A 23,076-nucleotide genomic window follows, 5' to 3' on the forward strand; every position below is an offset into this window, starting at 1 on the left:
TTAGAATATCTAAGGTTCAAGCTCTGTAAAGTTGTATGCAGCACCAAACTACTTCACGTGTCAGGTGTCAGGTGTCTTAACACTAAATTCTTGATGGTAAGAGCCCAGGATTTTCCAACTAGGATAGGTGAGGAAGCCTAGTGTTTTACAAAGAGGGGGGGGAACCACACACCTGCCCCTCCCATAAATAAGTAGAAATCAAACACCCAGGGAACTCGTGGTGCATAGAAGAATACCTCTGCATTGCCCTAAAGTATAAAAATATCTGTTGAGAGACTTACCAGGTTTCTTGTACCACTTATCATACAGCTCTTTCTATGGTACATTGTGTGTGGAAGCTTAACCATGCTGACCTTTATAGTCAGTTTTTGAACTTTTTCAGCCCCAAACAAGCTACTTCAGTTATCAGGGTAAGGACATTTCTTGGGAGTGAAACTCACTGTTCAGAGTGCTAACCAAACCACTATTTCTGATAGCAATAACGTAGAAAACCTTCTAACACAAAATAGATCGAGACTGTGGAATTAAATATGTTCCATAGCAGGAATATTAAAATATGGCTTTTCAAGCATTTTAAAAAGTATATTATCTTTGTTTTCTCCATTATGTTAGAGCTCTTCTGAACCGTTTCCCAGATAATTGTTTAAACCCACTTATGTGTCACCTATACAGCGATCCGAGATTTTATCCCTCACCAGAGCTAACAAACCAAAATTATATTGCTTCCTCTAGAAAGGCTGACAAATCCATGTCTTCTACCAGCCTGAAGTATGGCTGTACACCTGAGAACTTGATACAGCATGCCAAGTCATTCACCATCAGACTTGTTCTTTAGTAAGAAATTCAAAGCATGTGTAGAAAGTGAATCAAGTGCAGTCATGAAAAGAGTACCTTTCATCACCTTTAGTATTTAAAATAGTTAACCTCTGCATAGTGTCCCCTATAGGGGAGGTTACCAATGTAAAAGGAGTTTGCTAGTATGTTTTATTAAAGTTGTTCAACAAAAAAATAGTTAAGACGTCTATACAAGTCAACATCCAGTCTGACAAAAAGGCAAAATCAAAGGCCAAAATACAAAAAGTAAAAAAGTGCACAACTAACACCAGTATTCTGCTTTGAAGTTTGTCACAATATACCAGTATGTAAAAATAAACCCCGAAGTGTAGTTACTTTAAGACATCACTTCCATACCTGTCAATATTTTAGATATAAATATATGTTCCGTAGGGGAAGGAAATCCCTTAGAAATTCTGCTGCCAGATCTCATTCATGCTTACTTGGAAATGAGTTGCACTGATTTCAGATTCCAATATTTTTGGAATATTGAGGTGAACGTGGCAATCTTTGTTGCAGTAAGAAGTCCTTCCTTATTTGGCATTCCAGTTATATCTCCTACTGTCTAGCAAGTGTTTATGTGTTTATATATTCTCTCAGCACCTCAGCAAGAACAGGAGGTTTTGCTGTCAATTGACTGGTAGCTACAATGAACAGCAAAGTCCCTTTCTCTGTGGGTTTTGAGGAAGCTATCCTGATTAAAACTTCCAAATAGTACAGTTGTCACAACAAAACTTAAGGCCATGTTTTATTTGCTGATCAATGGACAAAAAGGCAATGAATTCCCCCACCCCAAAATATTTCCTTGAAATTCTGTGCTCATAAAAATCATGAAAAGTTGGAAAGACATAATAATTGTAACTTTTAAATATATTTTACACAATCTTGTTTGTACAAAAATACAAGTTAAATATAAACATAAAGCAATGATACTTTTATGCAGATCTGTTTTGTGGTAGGTTACTATATATATATATATATATTTATATGTATAAAAAGTCTCAGTTGTGTCTCATTAGTGAGGAGCTCAATTCCAGATTGAATACCAAAGGACCCCTAGAAGCACATATTTTACACTGCAAGTGTTTCCCCAATTCCATTTTTTTTTAAAGGAAAAGAAGAGAGAGGGCAGTGATGTCCATAAACCAACAAATAATTTGGCTATAATGTGGCAAACAGAAATACACAGATCTGTACAAGAAATCATTAGCTATGCAGTACACAATTTTGTTACACGGATACAAACATGGAATGAAACTTTAGTGAGATGCCACTGTCAGTTCACTAATCTCCAGCTGGGCGTTTTTTCTTACGTCATCGAACGAGTAGGACTTCGTTACTATTCCATTCCTAAACACTGTATGAAGGAGATCCTGCAAACAGACACAATTTTCTCTTAGTTTCAATAATAAAATAATATTTGGCCTGTCAATGTCAAGGAGTCTCCTTTGGCAGATGAAGACCCTCACTCAAGAGCAGGCATCCCCAAACTGTGGCCCTCCAGATGTTTTGGCCTACAACTCCCATGATCCCTAGCTAACAGGACCAGTGGTCAGGGATGATGGGAATTGTAGTCCAAAACATCTGGAGGGCCAAAGTTTGGGGATGCCTGCTCAAGAGCAATACAGCTCATCATTCCAAACTCAGACACGTATAAGCCAGGCTCTAGAGACAGGCAGGGAACATAGATGTTATTATCTATATCTGTATTTCAGACTGTTGCTTTTCTACCTTCTTTTTAAAATTGGTTGATTTTATTTGTATTTTAATGAACATTCTGTATTATTTTATGTAAACCACTTGGAGTGTTGCTGTTAAGCAGTATATAAATCTGTTTAAATAAATGGAGAAAACCTCTTTTAGCAGCTATCTGTGCCTAGGCCCTGAGGGTGGACAATTTTATGGACAATTAGCCACTAAATGAACATTAATGTCTAACAGATTCTATTTCAAACTGGGCTCCTCAAACCTGGCAAAATGTGCTTGCTTCAGCAGCACATAAACTCAAAACTTTAGCGAAGCCACAGCTTTAACTCTGAGTTTATTAATTTACGTATCATGGCAATTATGATTTAAGTATGTATGCCTTAGCCCTTTATGGCTCTGTCAAAAGCATGAACTATTGCAATTGAAAATGATTGCCCTGGGATAGGCATTGGTTAATACTCAAGTTCTTCCTGGTGCTGATTGGTTCACACGTTCAAGTAATCACCTGATGCTACAATTAAGGAACACCAACTCTATTCAGCATGCTATAAAAATTAGTTAAGTCCATGGATGGGTTTATGCATGACTAACTTTTGATATCACCCTACATCAAGGGTTTAAGGCATACATACCTGCCCATATTCTTCAAGGTCTCCCTTGCCTTCTTCTAGTGTTACAAAGTCTCCATCGGGAGTCCTGTGTAAAGACAACCTGCCTTTCTTTGACCTTTTGTTGGGATCAGCTACAGGATCTTTAAACACGTTTACCTAAAATTTGGAATAAAAAGATGCTATGAGTAAAAGATCATCCTTCCTCCAAAATGAGCACATTCACACTGAAGAATGAAATCAAGGTGCTTTTTTTCTAATGTAAAATCTACATTTAAATAACATACCCCAAGGCCGTTGGTCACCACATAACTGCATTTGAAGGAACAATTCAAGAGATCCCTAGTTATTTTCTGCAGTAAAGCTCCACCAGACCCAAATGAAATATTTTCAATGCTCCATTTATTTTGTTTCATTCCTTCCACCATCTGATAAGAAAACAATAAAATAAAATTAAGAGGTGCACAAATAAGCATTTTATTAAGCATTTACCATGGTGTTCTTTTACAGACTAGTGTATATTATGGGAAGAGGAACTTTAGACTATTTAAGCCTAAGGCTCAATGATACTTAGCAGACCCTCTGAAAATATTTCATGTAGTTACAGCAAACTGCTGCCAACAAGTACCATAATATGCATAAAAGTGCAATTAATTATCTTTGGGGAAAACAACTGCACTGGTAGGTAGGCATCTTTTAAACACAAAGATACTGACTTTTAAACACAAAGATCCTCACAGCAACATGTGAGGATAAAAACACCATTTATTTTTCCAGCTGAAAGACAAACACTCAGACTTCACTTCCTCCCTTCCGCTAACGTTTGCTCACATGTTATTTCAGTTCAAGGTTAGATGGTGCTTTTTTATGCCAAGTGACAACTAACAATGTTCATGCACTACAGCTGTTACTAGTGTATTGAACCACAGAAACACACTACTGAGTGAGCAGTTGATTTCTGTGGTTTAATGGTCCAAGAAATGCTTCTGAAAGCACAGATCAGCTCCTATTCTATTTACACCTTCATAACTCTTCGCACTCTCCAGTTTCCCACACCCTATTTCATCTTCTTGTCTATACTGGGTACCACTGTTAGAAGAGCCCCAGAGAAACATCCAGCAGAATTGCCTGACCAGATGTGTTCTCTCCTCACCTTCCAAAGGCTCTTCTGCACCAGATAATCTGCATCTTCGGTGGCTTCCCTCCTTAGGCTGTGGGTGGGTTGCTATCGAGTGTTATCCTGAGATTAGGCAGCTCCCAGCTGTCTGATCAGCTGTTTCAAGACATCTTCTTTCAAGGTAGTGTCTTTCACAGCACTGGGTAGCCTTCAGTCTGAAGACAAGTTTCAAAGGCTAGATGCAACCAGTTAGCAGCAGGCCAGATTTCTGCTTTCAAGGGCATCCCTTGGCGGGACAGGGGTATTTTGGACGTCGCATTAGAGGCCAGATGAAACTAAGCTTTGACATACAATATTAAATCATAAAATTGTAGAGTTGGAAGGGACCTAAGGATCATCTAGTCCAACCCCCTGGTATCCTGAGTGGGCTCAGGCTACAACCATCTAGTTAACAGCCAGGCACACTGACCCATTTGGGAATATGAACAAAAACATGAACAAAAATAAAGTTGTTAATCATTTCCCGCCTCCGAACATCTTATTTAATTGCTGTTTCAGAGAAGACACTGGAGAAGCAATCTACATATTAATAAAAAGGCGCACCTCTTGTAATGTGTTGATATCTACACCATCTCCTTGAATAATTCTTAAGTAAGGGGGCAACACTTTATAGCCTTTTTCATTTTCTGTAATAGGGAACTTCCTTTCTAGAATTTCCAAAACCTGCAGAAAGCCAAATTAAACAATTAAGTTCATTACTCCATTGAATAAGCCAGTTCAGTCATACAAATATGTGTGCCTTAAGTCAAAATTTTATGCTTCAAGAAGGTGAACATGAAGGAACTCAGCCACTGTATTGAGCCATACAACTCCCAAGGCTCAATCCCTGGTATCTCTAGGTAGGGCTAGGAATATTCCTTGTCAAGAAACCTACTGCCATTCAGTGTGTGGAGAACACTGAACGAGATAGACCAATGCAATGACTTGGTATAGGGCAGGCATCCCCAAACTGCGGCCCTCCAGATGTTTTGGCCTACAACTCCCATGATCCCTAGCTAGCAGAACCAGTGGTCGGGGAAGATGTGAATTGTAGTCCAAAACATCTGGAGGGCCGAAGTTTAGGGATGCCTGGTATAGGGAGACCATACTGTGATATTCTTAAAAGTAAACTGTTTGCGAGGTTGGATGTTTAGTACAGTCGTACCTTGCAAGTCGAATAGAATCCGTTCCGGAAGTCCGTTTGACTTCAAAAACATTCGGAAACCAAAGTGTGGCTTCTGATTGGCTGCAGGAAGCTCCTGAAGCCAATCGGAAGCTGCATAAGCCACTCACTTCCGGGTTTGCTGCGTTCAAGAGCCAAAACGTTCAATTCCCAAGGCGTTCAGGATCCAAGGTACAACTGTTGAAAGCTTCCAAAAAGGGTAGTCCTATTTGCTTAGGATTAAGCCTTAACTGGAAGGGACACAGGTGGTGCTATGGGTTAAACCACAGAGCCTAGAGCTTGCTGATCAGAAGGTCGGTGGTTCGAATCCCTGCGACGGGGTGAGCTCCCGTTGCTTGGTCCCAGCTCCTGCCAACCTAGCAGTTTGAAAGCATGTCAAAGTGCTACAGCGGGAAGGTAAACGGCGTTTCCGTGTGCTGCTCTGGTTCGCCAGAAGCGGCTTTGTCATGCTGGCCACATGACCTGGAAGCTATACGCCGTCTCCCTCGGCCAATAACGCAAGATGAGCGCCGCAACCCCCGAGTCGGTCACGACTGGACCTAATGGTCAGGGGTCCCTTTACTTTATGCCTTGACCCCTCATGTTTCTTGACTGGAAAGTAGGTTGAACATTTCTTACAGTAAGAAGTTTTCAAGTCTTATTGTTACTTTCTGCATGGCTGCCTACTAAAGTCACTAGCTCATCCGAAGCCTTAATTTGAGACTTACTGCTCTATTTAATTACAAAACTGTTTGTGCCCACTCAGGTCTTTCCTCAGGTCTCAGTAATGCTTTAAAATTGTACAGTATTCCCCCACTGGAACCTGTGCCAATTTAAACAAACCAGATATATTTGTATTTGCTTTTGTAGATAGCAGCAGCTGAAACATTTGCCATTGTTTATCAAGCACTCCATTGTGCTGGCAAACCAAAATCATTAACTTTTATTGGCAATGCAGAGCCACTATACAGTGTTGTTTTAAATTTCTGAAAGCCAAAGCTGGAATCCCCAAGTTTCAGAAACTAGTCTGGAAGTCACCATTCTAAACTATTATCCTGGAAACAGTGCTGTCACGCCCCCGCCGCCCCCCCATGCTACAACCTATAGTTGTAATTCTAACTGAGATGTGTCCTATGCAAAAGAACAAATTGATAGCTTAGAACTACTTCACATAAATAATATGCTATCCTGCTACCATCTATGATGTTTGGGAAAGGAAGAGTTAGGACAATCAATTTACAAGCAGCTATCTGTAAGAATGAAAAGACTCAGTGGTGCAACCTGCTAGTCAAAACATATGTATTACAAACAGTTTAGTTTTATGGGATTTTGATTTAATGGGGTTATGAATTTCTTTTTTTAATTGCCTAGCTAACAAAGAGAAGAAAAAAGGATTAAACAAATATAATACATACATATCATTAAGGATACACTAATAAATCAAAACACAAGTTAATACAATATATATTACTAGTGTTGTTCAGCCCGTTTAGAAAACGGGCGCTAGAGGATATGTGAGAGCGTGCGTGCGCGGCTGCTGGTTGGGAGGTTGGGGGAAGAGTGAGAGCGGAGGGAATCGGCGCTTTCCGCGCAGGCGCGCACGCTGCTCCGTAACCCATCTCACTGAATCCTTACTTGAAATCTCGAAGCAGGACACGGGAGCGTGCGTGCGCGGGTGCTGGTTGGGAGGTTGAAATCAAGAGAGGGTTGGGCGGGGCAGAGGGCAGGGGAGAAGCGGGCAGGGTCCTGCCTGCTCCTAGGCGGGGCTTCCAAACCTCGTCAGTGCGTGAGGCTTGAGTCAAATACTGTAAGGTACTACCATAATGAGTGGCGATAACAATTACAAAGGCAAACAGGGGCTTTCTGGGACGGTGGCAACGGAGCGGGTATCTTTTCTGCACTTGAGGCGAGCCGCGCTCATGGGAGAAAGGTGTCTCCCCCCACCTCCAGTACGACGGCGAAGTTTGTTTTGTCTTGGGGGGATGAGCCTCCCTCCCTCCTTCACACCCTGAGACGCTGACTTTCCCAGGAGCAGTCACCCGCTTTTGCCCCATTGTGAACCCGGCGGGCGGCGGCACCATCCCGACTACATCCACGGCGATCCTCCCTGCCTTCAAGACGGCTTTGTCAGAGGCACAGCGATCTGCGTCCCGAGGAGCGCATGGTGTTGGGCGGCTGGGCTAGCTGAGTGGGTGGGTGGGGGCACCGTCCCTTGACGGAGGCAGTTCCGCCAACGAAATGGTAGGCAGAGGGGTGGAGGGACTTGCTGCTAGTCGCCGGTGGGCGGGGAGCGTAGGAGGGGGGGAAAGCAGCCTTCTCCTCACGCTTTAGCGCAACTGCAGTGAGGTGCTTGTCCGGCCGGGAGCAGCGGTTGGCAGAGGGGTGGGGGGGTGGGGAGAGCGCGCACATCCAATCCCTGTGTCCCTGGTTGTCTCTGCTGTCCAATCCCTGTGTCCCTGGGGGACATGCGCAGTGACCCAGGGACACACGGGACAGCTTGGACGCAGGGACAACTTGGACATTATTATATAGGATTATAACATGTTCAAATAGTTATCCACACAAAACTGATGTCTATATGAAATACGTTCAAATATGGCCAGGGCAGTGAGGTCCTCTGTTCACTGCATGACACACCAGTATCATCTTTACGGGCTCTTAGTAACCATAAGGGCTTGTGAAATCCACTTTTTGCACAGCCAAGTGCAAAACCACATGCCATTAGGTCCCTGGCTCCCTTGCATGGCCTGAAGTGTCTTGCATTGGTTGCCTCATTCCTATGTCATGATCTATATGACTTATTGGGACCATGCAAATATGCTTGCACTCACTGCGCTCCTCCAGAGTCCTTTTCTTTTTAGTCCTTTTAGCACAGAAAAGGCTTGAGCTATCATTATAGACTGTGGTTAAGGAAGAAAAACCCTTAACCAGGGTCCCAGGTTCAGAAGATACACTAAGCCTAATCTTGACTTGACCGCTACACTGTGCTAAAAGGACTGGAAGGAACAAAGGCAGGCATAGGCAAACTTGGCCCTCCAGATGTTTTGGGACTACAACTCCCATCATCCCTGACCCTGTTAGCTAGGAATGATGGGAGTTGCAGTCCCAAAACATCTGGAGGGCCGAGTTTGCCTATGCCTGAACAAAGGGGTTGCCAGCTTCTCTCTGGAAGCCAACATAGTATGCATGGTCCAGAGCATAATTTTGCTTACCATAATGTGTGAACCAGGTCACTCTATGAATTTCAGGTTAACTATATGAGATGTTTAGGTCTTTCTATAGAAACTTAATATATGCCAGACACCAGTTTAATAAATGTCAGCATAGCACATAAATATTTTTAGATATGTACATAAACTGAACAGATACAACAAAAATTATCTGTATGCATACCGGTAGCTAGTGAAGTCCACATAGATATTTCGAAGTAATTTTAGATAAACCATTTTGTCAATTATACAATTTCGTATCATAGTAGAAATGGCATTGGACTAAAAGGTCTTTCCCAAATAACTTCATTAAGTAATTTTAAAAACTGAAGATTTTTTAAAAAATAATTACCTTTAGCACAGTGTCAAGAGGATTTCCTGAATCTGGCCTGATAATCAGTGGTGCTTCTGCACTTCTTGATTCAATTAAATGTCTTAAATCTTCACCCCATATCTTTTCGCAAGCATTGTAAATGTCGTAACTGTCACTGACCACAGATACAGGCACTGAAGAAAATTGTGTCACAATGTGTTCAAAAGCATCTTTTTCGTGGTCTTTCCCCCAAGCTGTTATAGTACTGGAAGAACAGAAGAGATTTACTCATTTGATATTTAGTTGCCACGTTATGTTTTCCTTTTTGCATGCAACAGACAATTCTAATCTATGCTAATACAAATGCAACCATTCCTTATCTTCACACTACTTTTTAACCAACTGACAGTACAGGTTTCAATCAGTGATGCTTTCTGGAGCATTACAAAGTTTATTAATGTTCTGCTTTCATTCATGTGGAACAATTGTTGCTGCCCAATTACGCCCAATATCTTAACTGCCTCTTAGAAGTTCTTGGTTACTCCCAGGTTTGGAGGGCAGGTATCAAGATAGCAGTAATAATGCTCACCCTGATCAACTGCATGCACACAAGCAAACATGGGGTCCCAGCAGAATGTCAGAGTACAGTCATACCCCGGAAGTCGAACAGAATCTGTTCTGTAAGTCCGTTCGACTTCTGAAATGCTTGGAAACCAAGGCATGGCTTCTGATTGTGCAGGCGCACCGGAAACATTAGCGGAAGCTGTGTCAGACATTTGGCTTCCCTACCAAAAGTTCAAAAACTGGAACACTCACTTCCGGTTTTCAATCGTTCAGGAGCTGGAACGTTCGACTCCTACAAGGCGTTCAGGAGCCGAGGTATGACTAATTGCTGGGACATTAAATCTGCACTTAATTCCAAGTGTGTAATCAGATTTCTCAGGAAATGAGATCTTATGTATACTAAAGAACCATCTTATACAAAAACAGTTCTAAGGTCTACCAAGTATCTCTTAGACAGTTGAGTAGCAAGGAAAGTGCCCAAATCATTAACATTCTAAATACAGCATAAGTAAGAAAGAGCATAAAAATCAAACTATTCTTGCAGAAAGGTAATAAGGACTGTGTGTAGTAGAAAGGCACTGGAATTTACCACTGACTTCAGCAGCTCACCTGAGCATGATTTTTAGGACAAGTTATGTACCTGATCATAGTGAGTTATCAACTTTATGGTACATTATTCCCCATGCTGCATTTCACCCATACACATTGAACAATCCTTGCTGTGTTGTTTTTATGATCACCTAAATGTAGCAGCTTGGCAAGACCACCAAAAGGAAAGATTGAATATGGATAGAAACCTAAGTGCAAGTATCAAATATTTAGGCACCCGGGTTTTTTCCAGCGCTACTTTTCTTTGAAAGTTGCATACAAGTTATTCAATCTGTTCATACTGACCTATGAAACCTGGTTATTAATGGGTTAACCAGCACTAACTCATTTTGCTGTGCTATACATATGCAGACTCACACCTTCTGCTCTGGAACACACCAAAACCCCAAGCTTTTTATATTGTAGTGGAAGCATTTGACAGCGATGGAAAAATTCAACATGCTGACAAAAGAGGTACTCAGTTTCTAATTAGCTAAATATCAAACTTGCCAATTATGAGACATTAAATAATTATTCTTAGTTATTGCTCAGATCACAAAAAATATGGCAAGAACAAGCTGTAAAAACGTTACATATTAATGTTGCTGAATCTATCTTCCTCACATGGGACCTGATAACTAACTATTCAGGCAAGACTTTACTGACTAATTAAATAATGTAAAATCAGAGTCAAAAAGAAAATTGAATGCTACTACATTTGTACATATAAAACAAGTAGAATCAACAGCAACCAACAGCTGTAATTGCTTGTCTGTAATTATCAGACTTGTTAATGAACTGTTTAATAGTTTGAATTTCAAGGTGTACGCTTCCTTTTCTTAAAAAACAACAACAGGAAACGTAGTCCTCAAAGATGCCGTAGGACCAGACCTTCAGCTAATCTACACTTGATTTCCACATACAATGCATCAAAGAAATACAGATACCTGTGTTCTGCAGCTGGTATTGAATAGCCTGGCACAGGGTCTTTCGTTCCATAGTACTTCTTAATTAAACCAATTCCTGCTACTGTGTCAGTTCCTTTAAAGTTCACTAAATGTGCAGAGGCTCCTATTCCTGCAGTCTGAGAATAAGACACAATTATGAATTACAGGCATGCAAAACCAAAATGGCAATCACTAGAAGATTCAATTTTAGAGCAGAGTAACTCCACATTAATAAGTACTTTCTTCATTTGATCTTAATATGTGCAGGACAATATAAATAAGATATGAAGTGCCACGCTTATTGTCTTTTACTGAAGAATTTAAAGCTGCAAGAAGAAAAACACAGTATAGTGTTCACATTTTATGGATTCCAATTATATATATATATATATATATATATATATATATATATATATATATATAACAATTTCAATACATTTTTAAAAATAGCATTACCTCTTGCGAAGAGACTCCTCTGTAACCGAAATCATGTAGTTTGTACTCCAGACCTTCTAAACTGCCTGAGGTTTCTAGCAGATATTTTGCTAAGATTTTCTTTTGTTCTCTTGAGTTTGTGGCCACTGTGATGGGATACCATGACTGAACAAGAATAGTCTATTAAGAGGAAAAATGTTTCATGTATAAGTGTGAAGATACCCACTCCTAGATACAATAGGGAAAATGAACCTTTCCACTAAATGGAATCTACAATATAGAATCAAATTAGATATGGCAGGTAGTTTTCATATATGCAAACAGGTATCGTAATTCAGGTTTCTCTTGGTCGCTTTCAAAGTTTGGAAACTCTCTTTAAGTATTAAAGGTTTTCAAACCCATTCACAGACATTTAAGAAGTAATTACAGAAATCTACCTCTCATCATAGGGATGCGGGTGGCCCTGTGGTCTAAACCACTGAGCCTAGGGCTTGCTGATCAGAAGGTCGGTGGTTCGAATCCCTGTGACAGGGTGAGCTCCCGTTGCTCGGTCCCATCTCCTGCCCACCTAGCAGTTTAAAAGCACATCAAAGTGCAAGTAGATATATAGGTACCACTCCGGCAGGAAGGTAAACGGCGTTTCTGTGCACTTCTCTGGTTCACCAGAAGCGGCTTAGTCATGCTGGACAAACACCGGCTCCCTCGGCCTATAGAGCGAGATGAGCGCCGCAACCCCCGAGTCGTCCACGGCTGGACCTAACGATCAGGGGTATCTTTACCTTTTACCTCCATCATCCCACAACAAATATTTCATCTGTGGAGAAATAAGCACGACTGTGCTTAATTTCACTTAGTTTGGGACGGGGAAAGGATGGCAAAAGATGGTGGTTGTGATAGGAGCCTGGCAAGTCATGGAAAACTCAAGGCTCTATTTCTACAATGCGCTTTATGTGGGGGGGCTCACCCCTGTATCTGCTCTGGAAGTTGCAGCTACTGGCAACATGCTACTCCACTGGGTCCAAAGTACTGCCTGACTCCTTACTGCTCCACTTCAAATGCTGAGGTCTTCTGGCGGGGCATTTTTGGTGCTCCCCATGACCCTGAGGTTCATCTGGCCTTTATAAGGAACTGGGCCTTTAGCGTGGCAGCTCCTGCCCTGTGAAAATGTGAAACTCCTTGCCAATAGAAGTTCAGCAGGAGTCATCCCTGTTTGCTTTCAGACATCTCCTGAAAAATATTATTTAGACAGGCCTTCCAAACCTGATTTTCTTCACCAACCAGCTTTTACAGATGTGCTTGATATAGTTTTGGCATAAGTGTGCTTTAGCATAAAGAGATGGGGGAAATAGTGACACTCAGAAGGGAGAGGTGGAACCATGCACACAGCTTGACAAGAGGCCTGTCCACAGCACAGGCTCTCTTCTGCATAAAAAGATGCCTTGGCACCACTTTATACCAAACACATGGCTTCAATCTTAAAACTCATAACCCTAGCAAACTTGATTAAGCAGCTTATGGGCCAATCAGTAAGAAATACAAGCCGCCTTACATACATCTGGGAAAAAGAGACCCATGCAAAGGAATAAGCCAATGCCTTTTGAGTGTAGTCTAAAAGCACATGGTAAACAGTACAATAAGCACAACTTGTATTTAATTATGTGTTCCCTCCTATCCAAAGGCAGAATGATGCCTTTAAAGCAAAGTAGCTAGAAAGTTATCAGTCACAGAGATAATTGTTCATTAATTACCTCAATCCAGTTTGTGAGCCAGTAACAGTCTGGATCGGTGTTTTCAACAGTGAAGAGCACATTCCCCCTGGGAACGACACTGCCCTCAGGAACAGCCTTTACTTCTATGGGAAGACAACCTTCGTACTTCTGTTTTATAAACAGATACAAGAATTATTTGGAAAGGGGGGTTGAAGACTTTTTCATTGAGTGAAAAAATAGATTTTGTATCCATGAGTGTTTTTATTTGACAGTATATTCCTTTAAATGGGGGTTAATCAAAGTACAAAGCTACACAAGTTTCAAATTTGATTAAAAAAACAACGGTTTTTCTTCTTTCAGTTACAATGCTTATAATTGATTTAACCATAGCTGCCAAGTTATCCCTTTTTTACAGGGATTTTCCCTTATGCTGAATAGGCTTCCTCGCGAGAAAAGGGAAAACTTGGCAGCTATGGATTTAACTTACTATTTAAAAACCAAAACCCACAAAAACCAATAGCAATAGAGTAGCTATGCTATTCCTATCAAACTGAAGAAGCTAAGAATCTGTCAGCTACAACCACTTACTGTAGTTAATACCAGATATCTTAGGCAGTTTAGTGTGTTTGTGTGTTCACATTTGAAGTGTTCGTTATTATTATTTTACCTCAAGGATGTAGTTCCACCCAGGTTCGTTGAAGACATCATCCTGAAAGTGTTCCTTGTATACCTCTTTGGCTTCCTGGATTTTCTCTTTGGTTACCACTCTGCCTATGACAAAGAATTTTAAAAGATGTATAACAATTACAAAAAAAATACTGAATCATAAGAATATGTTCTAAAAGTTGGTTGGGCATTGCCATTTATTGTTTTATGGAAGTCCTGAGGGGAAACAAACTAGCTAAACTATGCAAAAATTGTGATTGTCTTTGTCCATGAAGTTTTCTTGGCAGGGATACTGGAGTGGCTTGCCGGTTCCTGCTCCAGGTGGATCACGTTTAGTCAAAACTCTCCACTATGACCTGTCCGTCTTGGGTGGCCCTGCATGGCATAGCTCCTAGCTTCTCTGAGTTATTCAGGCCCCTTCACCATGACAAGGCAGTGATCCATGAAGGAGCCAGCTATGTAGGAATCTCAACTAAAGTATCCATGACATGTGGCCATCTAACCTCTGCTTTAAAAACCTGCAAAGAAACAGAGTCCGCCGCCTTCTGAGAGAGAGGGTTCCACAGTCTAACAGCTCTTACTCTCAGAAAATTCTTCCTGGCCCATGAGGGGTGTGGGAAACGACAATATGATCCAGTGACCACATCCAGTTGCCCACCCCTGACTTAAGTCTTAAATTAAGTCAACCATTAGAAATAAGTGTAACTTGGTATAAATAGATATTACTACAAAGCAAGGAAGACCATTTTCTCTTTCACTGCAAGGCAACTCTTTGCAGTGTATGAATGCAATTAATTCCGAAGTTACAAGAGTATCAAACAATATTGCCCTTTGTAAATTATTTTATCACGAATGAAGACATCTTTATAGCTGCTCCTGCTTAAAGGGTCCACAAAAAAGTTGGGAAGTTAAAGAACGGAGGAATATGATATTTAAAATTCCAACATGAAATACCTTTTAAGTATTTATGAAGAATGTATTGCAACCCGTAAAAAACCGTTTCCTCATATTTCACCTTCCTGAATTTAGAGTTCTCCGTCTTCTTTTCACGACATTCGAAGTAGGAATAAACTTTGCTTGTATTGGGTGGATATTGTTTATAATGTGTCACCTAAAATGAGAAAAACTTGGGTAAGAAAACATTTCACCACATACAAAATGGTTATCCAAATAATGAATAAATAAAAACAATAATGATAATTTATTATTTGTACCCCGCCCATCCGGCTGGGTTTCCCCAGCCACTCTGGGCGGCTTTGAGAGTGCCATACACATTGTAGTGCGGATCACTTTCACCCTTCAACCTCCAACTCAGCCTGGCAAGCTTGAAGCAGTTCACCTTTTCCTGGATTTGGAAAACAAGGAGCAGTTTAGCACTCTGCTTCTCTTGTAGCATGTTGAACAGACTATTTTCAACCAGACATCCCTTTGTCTGTCCAGTTTTCAGCTGACCAAGCAAACATGTCCATTACTACATTACCTATGTTGTTCCTTTTCTACCTAGCTTATCTAACAACTTTTCCATAACTGAGAATTGAAACTGACCAGAATTCTGAACAAATGTGAAAAGCAACATGTTTGGTTAATTTTTGCTTAGGGGCTCCAGTGCCAAATCTAGTATAGGAGCCCAACTTTAGAGGTGCAGCTATAGTGTCAGTGATCTGCAGGATTCTTGCTGTCCTTATTAGACGTTTTCCTACAAGCACAAACCGAATGTAACAAGTGTTGCTTGCAACCAGTTATTCTGGTGAAACATCAGTATGATCTTAACACCCACCACCACCATGTGCAGTTGCGTGTTTTTTACTTGCACAGCAATTATAAAGTGCTTTGTCTTGTCTATAAACAAGCTCCTTTTTAATTGTACAGCCACACATAAGAACTCCATATAGTCAGGGGAAGAAAAATTAACCAAATTTTATTGTCCACATTATTGACACCACAGGTAATGAATGACATGGTACAGAATATTTCCCCCCTCAATTGCAACAATGCTATAAGTGATTATAAAATTACAGGAAGCTTAAGAAAAAACAAGAGCTTTGATTGATACTTTGCTCAACACAGTTTTCAATAAATGACTCTGGTTTCGTTCTATTGAAACTAAAACAAATCTATAGCAAGACATTAAAATGGGATAATTTTACACACAGAACATCATTTTGATGGCACCTCTTCTGAGAAAGATTTCCCAGCTTACTTTAAAATACAGTCGTACCTCGGGTTGCGAACACCTCGGGTTACGAACAACCCGGGTTACGAACTTCGCAAACCCGGAAGTATTTTCGCTGCGCGTGCGTGCGTAGAAGCGCCGTGCGTCTTTTCGGGTTACGAACCTTTCGGGTTACAAACTGCGACCCGGAACGGATCACGTTCGTAACCCGGGGTACCACTGTATGTACTTCTGACATTTTCCAGACAAAAGCATTTTATTTTTCCCTTACCTGCAAACTAAAGCTGTAAAAAAATTCCTTCAGTAGCACCTTAAAGACCAACTAAGTTTATATTTTGGTATGAGCTTTCGTGTGCATGCGTATCTGAAGTGTGCATGCACACGAAAGCTCATACCAAAATATAAACTTAGTTGGTCTTTAAGGTGCTACTGAAGGAATTTTTTTATTTTACTTGAACTATGTAAAGTGATCTGGAACATATCAGGACTAGAAACATATGAATATTTTTTAAAGCTTTCCAAAACTCTGCAAAAACCTCTGATTAAACACTTTTTGAGGCAGAACTATGTACACCTGCACATTGTTCTCTGAACTAGACAGCATTCCAGTTGCAGAATCTAGAAGAGTGTTTTTAGTGCCAAAGCAGACAGGAACTCAGCAAATTAAAGCCTGGATGCCTAGTAAAATTAGCTTCATATCAAGGGAGTTTCCTTGAATGTGAATTGAAGTATGCAGCTTATATTAATAAGTTCATGGCACTGATCATTATGCAATACTACAAATGGTTAAAACAGGTTATAACCAAGAATGCGGTGGGTACTAAAATACATATATTTCAAATATATATACAGTATATTTCAAAGATCAGGGGCAATGAAATGTCTTTTCAGCGTATAACACGAACTATACAATTAAGGTGACAGTCACAGACAATTCCACTGCTTAGGGCATGCCACAAAAGGTAACAAGGCTATATGAATTGTTTCCATCCATCCTAGCTGGTTGTTTTAAGAACTGTAACTTTAAGAACTTTTTCGTGAGCTTACTTTTTCTCTCTTCCCTCCCCACCTGCTTTTTCTTGTACTGTATGTCACATATTTTAGACTGCAATTTTGAAGGCAGATACCCGGTTTCTCCTAAAATAAGCATAGCCATAAAATAAGCCGTAGCAGGATTTTTAAGCATTCAAGGAATATAAGCCATACCCCAAAAATAAGACATAGTGATAGGCACAGCAGCAATGCCGGTCGTGGCAGGAGGAGGGGGGAAAATAAGACATCCCCTAAAAATAAGCCATAGTGTTTTGTTTTGGAGGAAAAATAAATATAAGACAGTGTCTTATTTTCGGAGAAACACGGTACTATCTTCCTTCCTACTCTGGAACCCTTCTTAGCAAAAGATTGGAGTAAACATGCTTCAAATAAATAATATATGTGCTGCTAATGCCATTGAGTTTGTTTAACCAAAACTACAAAATTTTATAAATACTGGGAAATTAAGGTCATCTGTAATCAGGTAATGTGTTTAGTTTAGTGTCTTATATTTCCTCTGAACCACAATCACTTTCTTCCATCAGCAAAGTCTCCATATTAAAAGGAAAAGCAATCTAATCAGATGAGCAAGATGTCTCACAAATGCTCTTCCAAGGTAACACAGCGCCAAACTTCGTGTTCTTATCCACCCAACACTTATGAGGCTTCCCTTCAAAAGTATTTGAAGGGTCCAGCTAGTGCAGAACATGGCAGCTTCTCTGTTAAATTGGGGAAAGGCATCGTGAATATAACGCCTGCTTTGTGTTAACCACAAGGGCAACCTGTTAGTTTTCTGGCACAATGCAAGTGTTTTAACTCACAGTTAGTCTTCCCACCCATTAAAATGGAAGTCCTGCTCTGAGGACTGGCAGGAGTAAGGAGCAGGGCCTTCACAGTGGCAGGTCTGGTTTTGTGGCAATCTCTAAAGGAGTTCAACCAACATCCTTGCTTGACTTTCAGTGATGAACTTAACATGTTTGCTTAAGTTTTCTGCAAGAATTTAAAAGACTGCCAGTGTGGTATAGTGATTAGAATGTAGGACTAGAACCTGGAAGACCAGGATTCAAATTCCCACTTGGCCATGAAGTGCACTGGGTGACACTGGGCCAGTCTTGTTTTTTTGTTTATGACCCACCGGCATAATTTTTAATTGTCCCTATATACTGGTATATGTCCCCAGGTTAAAATGCCAATTGCCTCTATTTTGCCTTTCAGCCAGCTGTTTGGGGCACATTTTAAAAAATGATCAGTACACATACACTCTACAAGTTTCTTAGCCTCCACCCAAAGGTCTGTAAAAATGAAATGTCTTTGGTGATTAATCTTCACTAGTGGGTATGCATAGAAATTCTTTAATTTGCATGTCTAGTCTATGCCATTTTCACATTTCTTCATTCATAAGCCCACACCATTTCCACATTCTACATTTAGACAAATCTGCATGAAAATTCATGTTAAATAGCTATTTAAATACACATGTTTTAAATGTGTTCTCTTCAAATAGATTTCTAAACCCATTTTCTATTAAAATGAGCATTTTTGTGTGCTAAAAACTTTGACAGAAACATTCAGAAAGTGCAAATGCTGGTGGATAGCTAAGTTCCAGTCAGTTGTGTGGGTGCAGATCAGGTCATCTCAGATCAGAATTCAAAATTCCCTAAGCATCTGCGCGCGCACACACACACACACACACACACACACACACACACAGAGAGAGAGAGTGAGAATGTGATGGTACTGCTTCCCTTCCCTTCCATCCTTGATTCATAACTACCTCCCTCCTCTCCATAGTAGAGGCTCACAAATCTGTCTGAACTGCAATTAAGTCTGCTATAAATAAAACCAGATCAATTGTGAGGTTAAATATTCCTCAGTAATAAGCATACAGTCAGGTTACTAGCACACTTCCTTCAGAAGCAAATGTTGGACATGATATTGGACAATGTTGGACGAGTACATCAATGCAATACACAGCAAGTGGAAAAACCTTCAGCAATAGTTCTCCAATAGCCACCAGCAACCAAGAATTCCATGCAGGCAAGTAATCAGGCTGGTGGAGGTTGGATGGATCTCTCCACCACTCCTTCAGCAATTCACTTGGGAGTGGGCACTTTTTTTACTGGCGTGCTAAGATTCTAGCAGTCTAAGATTCTAGCAGTCTGTGTTTCTACTGTATGCTGGTTACTGGTGAAAGGCTCTCCTTCCTTCATGGTCAGTATGGAAACAGGCTACTAGACTCTTAGCAGTAATGCAGGGATTACAGGGGTACTGTAAGTAAACAAGACTAACTGAAATGAGAAAGTTCTCCATTTAAATCTAGTCTTCACTCTGAATTCACTAGATGTCCACAGGCATCTAGTTGTCTCTCTCTTTTGCGTCCAGCTGCAATATGGGGGCCTAGCAATACTGACTTGCCTTATAGGGTTGTTGGTAAGGATTACAGCTAAATACAGATGAAGTGCTTTGAACGCTTGAAAGCACTATTTAAACAACCTTTGCTATTTGATATTATAGAAGAGTGCCGCAACCCCAGAGTCAGTCACTACTGGACCTAATGGTCAGGGGTCCCTTTACCTTTAAGGCTCTCTGAATTGCTTTCATTTACTGTTAAATGACAAAGTCTCTTGGGCAAAGATTATGAGACTTCTTACACATAACAGAAGGATCTCTTTCACTGCTATTCCCGTAAAAGCTAGTCATTGTTTCTAGCAGGGCACAAGCCAGCAATTAAGGCTGCAATCCTATACTCACTGACCTATGAGGTTGCACGTTAACTCAATGTGGTTTAGTTCTGAGTGGACACGTAAAGGATTACACTGATATCTGCCTGCAGCAGGTAAATCACTACAGCAAATCTGAATCAACTACATCATTTGAAATTATAATTTTTAGCCAATTATTTCCAATATATTCATCATTTATTTTAATTCCATAAATTGATCAGAGTTTCCCGCAAGCAGAACTTTCCCCTGAAATCAGTGTGGCTATTTTAATGCTTTTATCATCAGTAACTCCAACAACTGTATGACTGGTCTAATGGTTTCGGTTTCACAACGCTTGATCTACCACCATATACAGTTCCAAGTTTTTAAAGACTGACAAACGTGTAACAGAATTAGACTTTGGATAGTACTATCACTACTGTACATATAATCCAACCATTTATGCACCCAAGGCAGGTATTGCTAAGAAACAATTATACGTATGCAGAAAGATAGCTAAACCAGTAGTAAGTCCAAATGAAAACCCTGTGATTTAAAACCTTGCCTGAAGAGCTTAACTTCATTATCTTTTCCGTTGTTGTGTGAGTTAAACTACACATGTAACAGTTAGGAAATACCAGAAGTATAGGAAATACCAATAGTATAAGTGACACTTTAAGACCTGTAAAGTTCTGTACAGATGAGTAGCTAGAATCTATTATCTTGATTAAAAAGCAAACAGCATGCTTACTTTGAGCAGGTTCTTTGCTACACAGAAACCTGGTACTCTATCTGTTAAGTCAGTTTGCCTGCAAATATTACCTTTCCTCAGAAACACTCCCTTTCCTGCCACCAGATAACTAAAATTAGCACTTCCCACAAGTCTAGTAAGTGAAGGAGGCAGGTGTTTCACTATCATTGCATTTCCCCTGCAAGAATTTGGAAGTGAGATGAAAGAGCCAAGTTACAGTGGGGAGCCATCTCCTCCATGCCACAGGTGTCACTTTCTATCTGCCCCATTTTTTCTCTCTGCACTTGCCTATTACTAGAAACTTCTCAGTACAAAGCATAAAGGGAGAGGGGCAGAAGGAGTAAAGCCACTGTCTCCTGCCCACCTATGTCACCATGTGTGGATGATAAATCTCCAAGCTCCATTTTTGCGCCATATGAGAGGGAGAGATGTTGCACTCCAAAAGAAGCAGAGAGATTCACTGTCGCTCCCTCCCCTTCTCCATTAAAATTATATACCACTTAACACATTCAATGGGGTGTGTCGGTGGGAAGAGATCAGACACACACCACGGACTCAAATGGCCAGACCAAGCCATCAAAACAGGCATTTCTGCCCTGGGGGGAAAAAACAGCCCCGTTACAGTGCACTTTTCCTTGCAGGCGAGCCCCCACCGATTTCAACGGGGCTTGCTACCAAGCAAGTGTACAAAGGACCGCAAGCTTCAGCCTGCGCTTTCCATTGCATAAACCAGGCAGAGCCCGATGAAAGAGCGCGCGCAGGAGAGAAGGGCAAAGGCCAAGCTGGGTGGCTTTCCCACACCCTACACACACACACCTCCCCAAAACGACAACACCGCCGCCACCCCTCTTTTTTTTAGCAAGCCTCTTGCATGTGGGCATGGCCTGCGAGCCGTCACACACGTAGCTCAGGGCACCCATCGCCATGCATGCAGCACCAGCCACGTCCTGGCCCGGTGCCTGGGCTGGCGAGGGCGGGGTGCGAGGCAGGAATACGAAACAGAAAGGAGCATGGAAGGAGGGTTGGGGGGAAGGGAGGGGGAAATAGCAGTTGGCGGTGGGGGGGGGGAGAAGGGGAGAAGCAAAACGCAGGAAGGGGGGGTGCAGTGCGATTGTTCAGAGCCCAGCCATCCTCCCTCCCGAAGGCTGTGAGGGGCAGGAGGCGCAGGGGGCCAAATGTGAGCCCCTCCCGCCCCAGACCCTTCTCTCTGCCTCCCGCTTCGCCCCCCAACCTTGTAGGAGTCGGTCGCCAGGAGAATGTTGAACTCGGCTCCCACCGCCGCACTTTCCATGTTGCTCGGTGGCTGAGGACAGAGAAGCACGACGAGCCGGCGAGCGCCAACACCAGCCGCTGAATGGGGAACGAGGGACGCGGAAAAGGGGCTTCGCTGCGAGGCAGGCAGGCTGACTGGGACCGGCGGACTGTTTCGCTGCCCGCTGCCAAGCGCCTCAGGGGGCAGCCGGGCGGCGGGGCGGGGCCACGACGTCACGGAGGGCCGAGGGGCCGTCCCGCCGCCATCCCCGCCCTGGATTGGATGCCGTCCCTAGAGTGGCGGGAGAGACGGTACAGAGAAAGAGTTGTGAGGTCACCGCGAGGAGAAGGCGGGGCTTTTCGGCGTCTCCGTCAATTGGTTCCGCAACCCCGGCAGCGGAGGACGCGTGGGGTTGGTGGAGGGAAATGAAGGCCGGTGACGTCGCACACCAAGGAGCGCGCGCGCGTTCTCCCCTCGTTGTCCTTTTCCCTCCCTCGCGAACGAGAAAGGGGTTTGAGCGGGGTGGATTCAGGAATTGACGTCACAAGGGCTCGCGCTCCGCTTTTTCTGTTCCTCCGATTGGGCGGCGCGGTGGGTTTAGGTGGGGGCGAAGGTATGGAGGGAAGGGGGGCGGGCGTGAGGCGGCGCTCGAAGCGGATGGCGAAGGTTGCGGGAGACGAGAGGAAAGGATTTACGCGCATGCGCGGCAAGCGGCAGTCACGGCTACGCTTTCGATTCTCCTCAGCTCACAGGCTTACTTGGCTGAGGCGTCTGAGGGAAATGGAAAGCGAACCTGGAGCGCAAAGGGACATTCCTTCCCTCCGCACTCTCGCGGGCTCTGAGTCTCCTGGAAGCGGCTGGGATTCCCGTAAATCCCCTCAGGGGATGCCACAAGAATGCCCGTAGGGTGTGATTCGGCACTGATGCAGATATCTTTTTAAACCTCTCAGCTTTCCGTGGTGCTTTGCGATCGAGCTTGGGAGTTGCAGCCGGATCTGATGCGTTTAAAAATAAAAATACAAACGGCCCAAGGTGCAAGTCCTGCTATGTCCAAAGGCACTTGTCTGCTCGGGAGTAGACGCCACCAAATTCAGTAGGGTTTGCTGCCAGCGAAGTGAGCAGAGGATGGCAGCCTTGGCGCGACATTCTATAAAGTCCTAACGTTTCCAACTATAACCTCCATAAAATATACTCTGGAGAAACGCAATTCTAAAATACATACAAGCAGTTTTTTTTCTTAAAAAAATGTGCACTGGTTCTATCCTTTT

At 42.2% G+C, this 23,076-nt stretch overlaps 1 protein-coding gene across 1 annotated transcript; it reads right to left on the reverse strand.

Moving 5' to 3' along the window:
- Window positions 1–426: 426 nt before the first annotated feature.
- Window positions 427–22,030, reverse strand: NAMPT (nicotinamide phosphoribosyltransferase). The gene is made up of 11 exons (XM_035127959.2): window positions 21,788–22,030; window positions 14,853–15,009; window positions 13,900–14,003; window positions 13,272–13,400; window positions 11,545–11,703; window positions 11,089–11,225; window positions 9,029–9,254; window positions 4,870–4,989; window positions 3,437–3,577; window positions 3,174–3,308; window positions 427–2,207 (listed from the first exon to the last, which is right to left on the reverse strand). Exons 1-11 carry the CDS (start codon window positions 21,845–21,847, stop codon window positions 2,094–2,096), a joined length of 1,482 nt encoding a protein of 493 aa, XP_034983850.1. The 5' UTR covers window positions 21,848–22,030; the 3' UTR covers window positions 427–2,093.
- Window positions 22,031–23,076: the final 1,046 nt, after the last annotated feature.

The sequence above is a fragment of the Zootoca vivipara genome, chromosome 10, assembly GCF_963506605.1.
Source record: "Zootoca vivipara chromosome 10, rZooViv1.1, whole genome shotgun sequence".
Classification (NCBI taxonomy): Eukaryota; Metazoa; Chordata; class Lepidosauria; order Squamata; family Lacertidae; genus Zootoca; species Zootoca vivipara.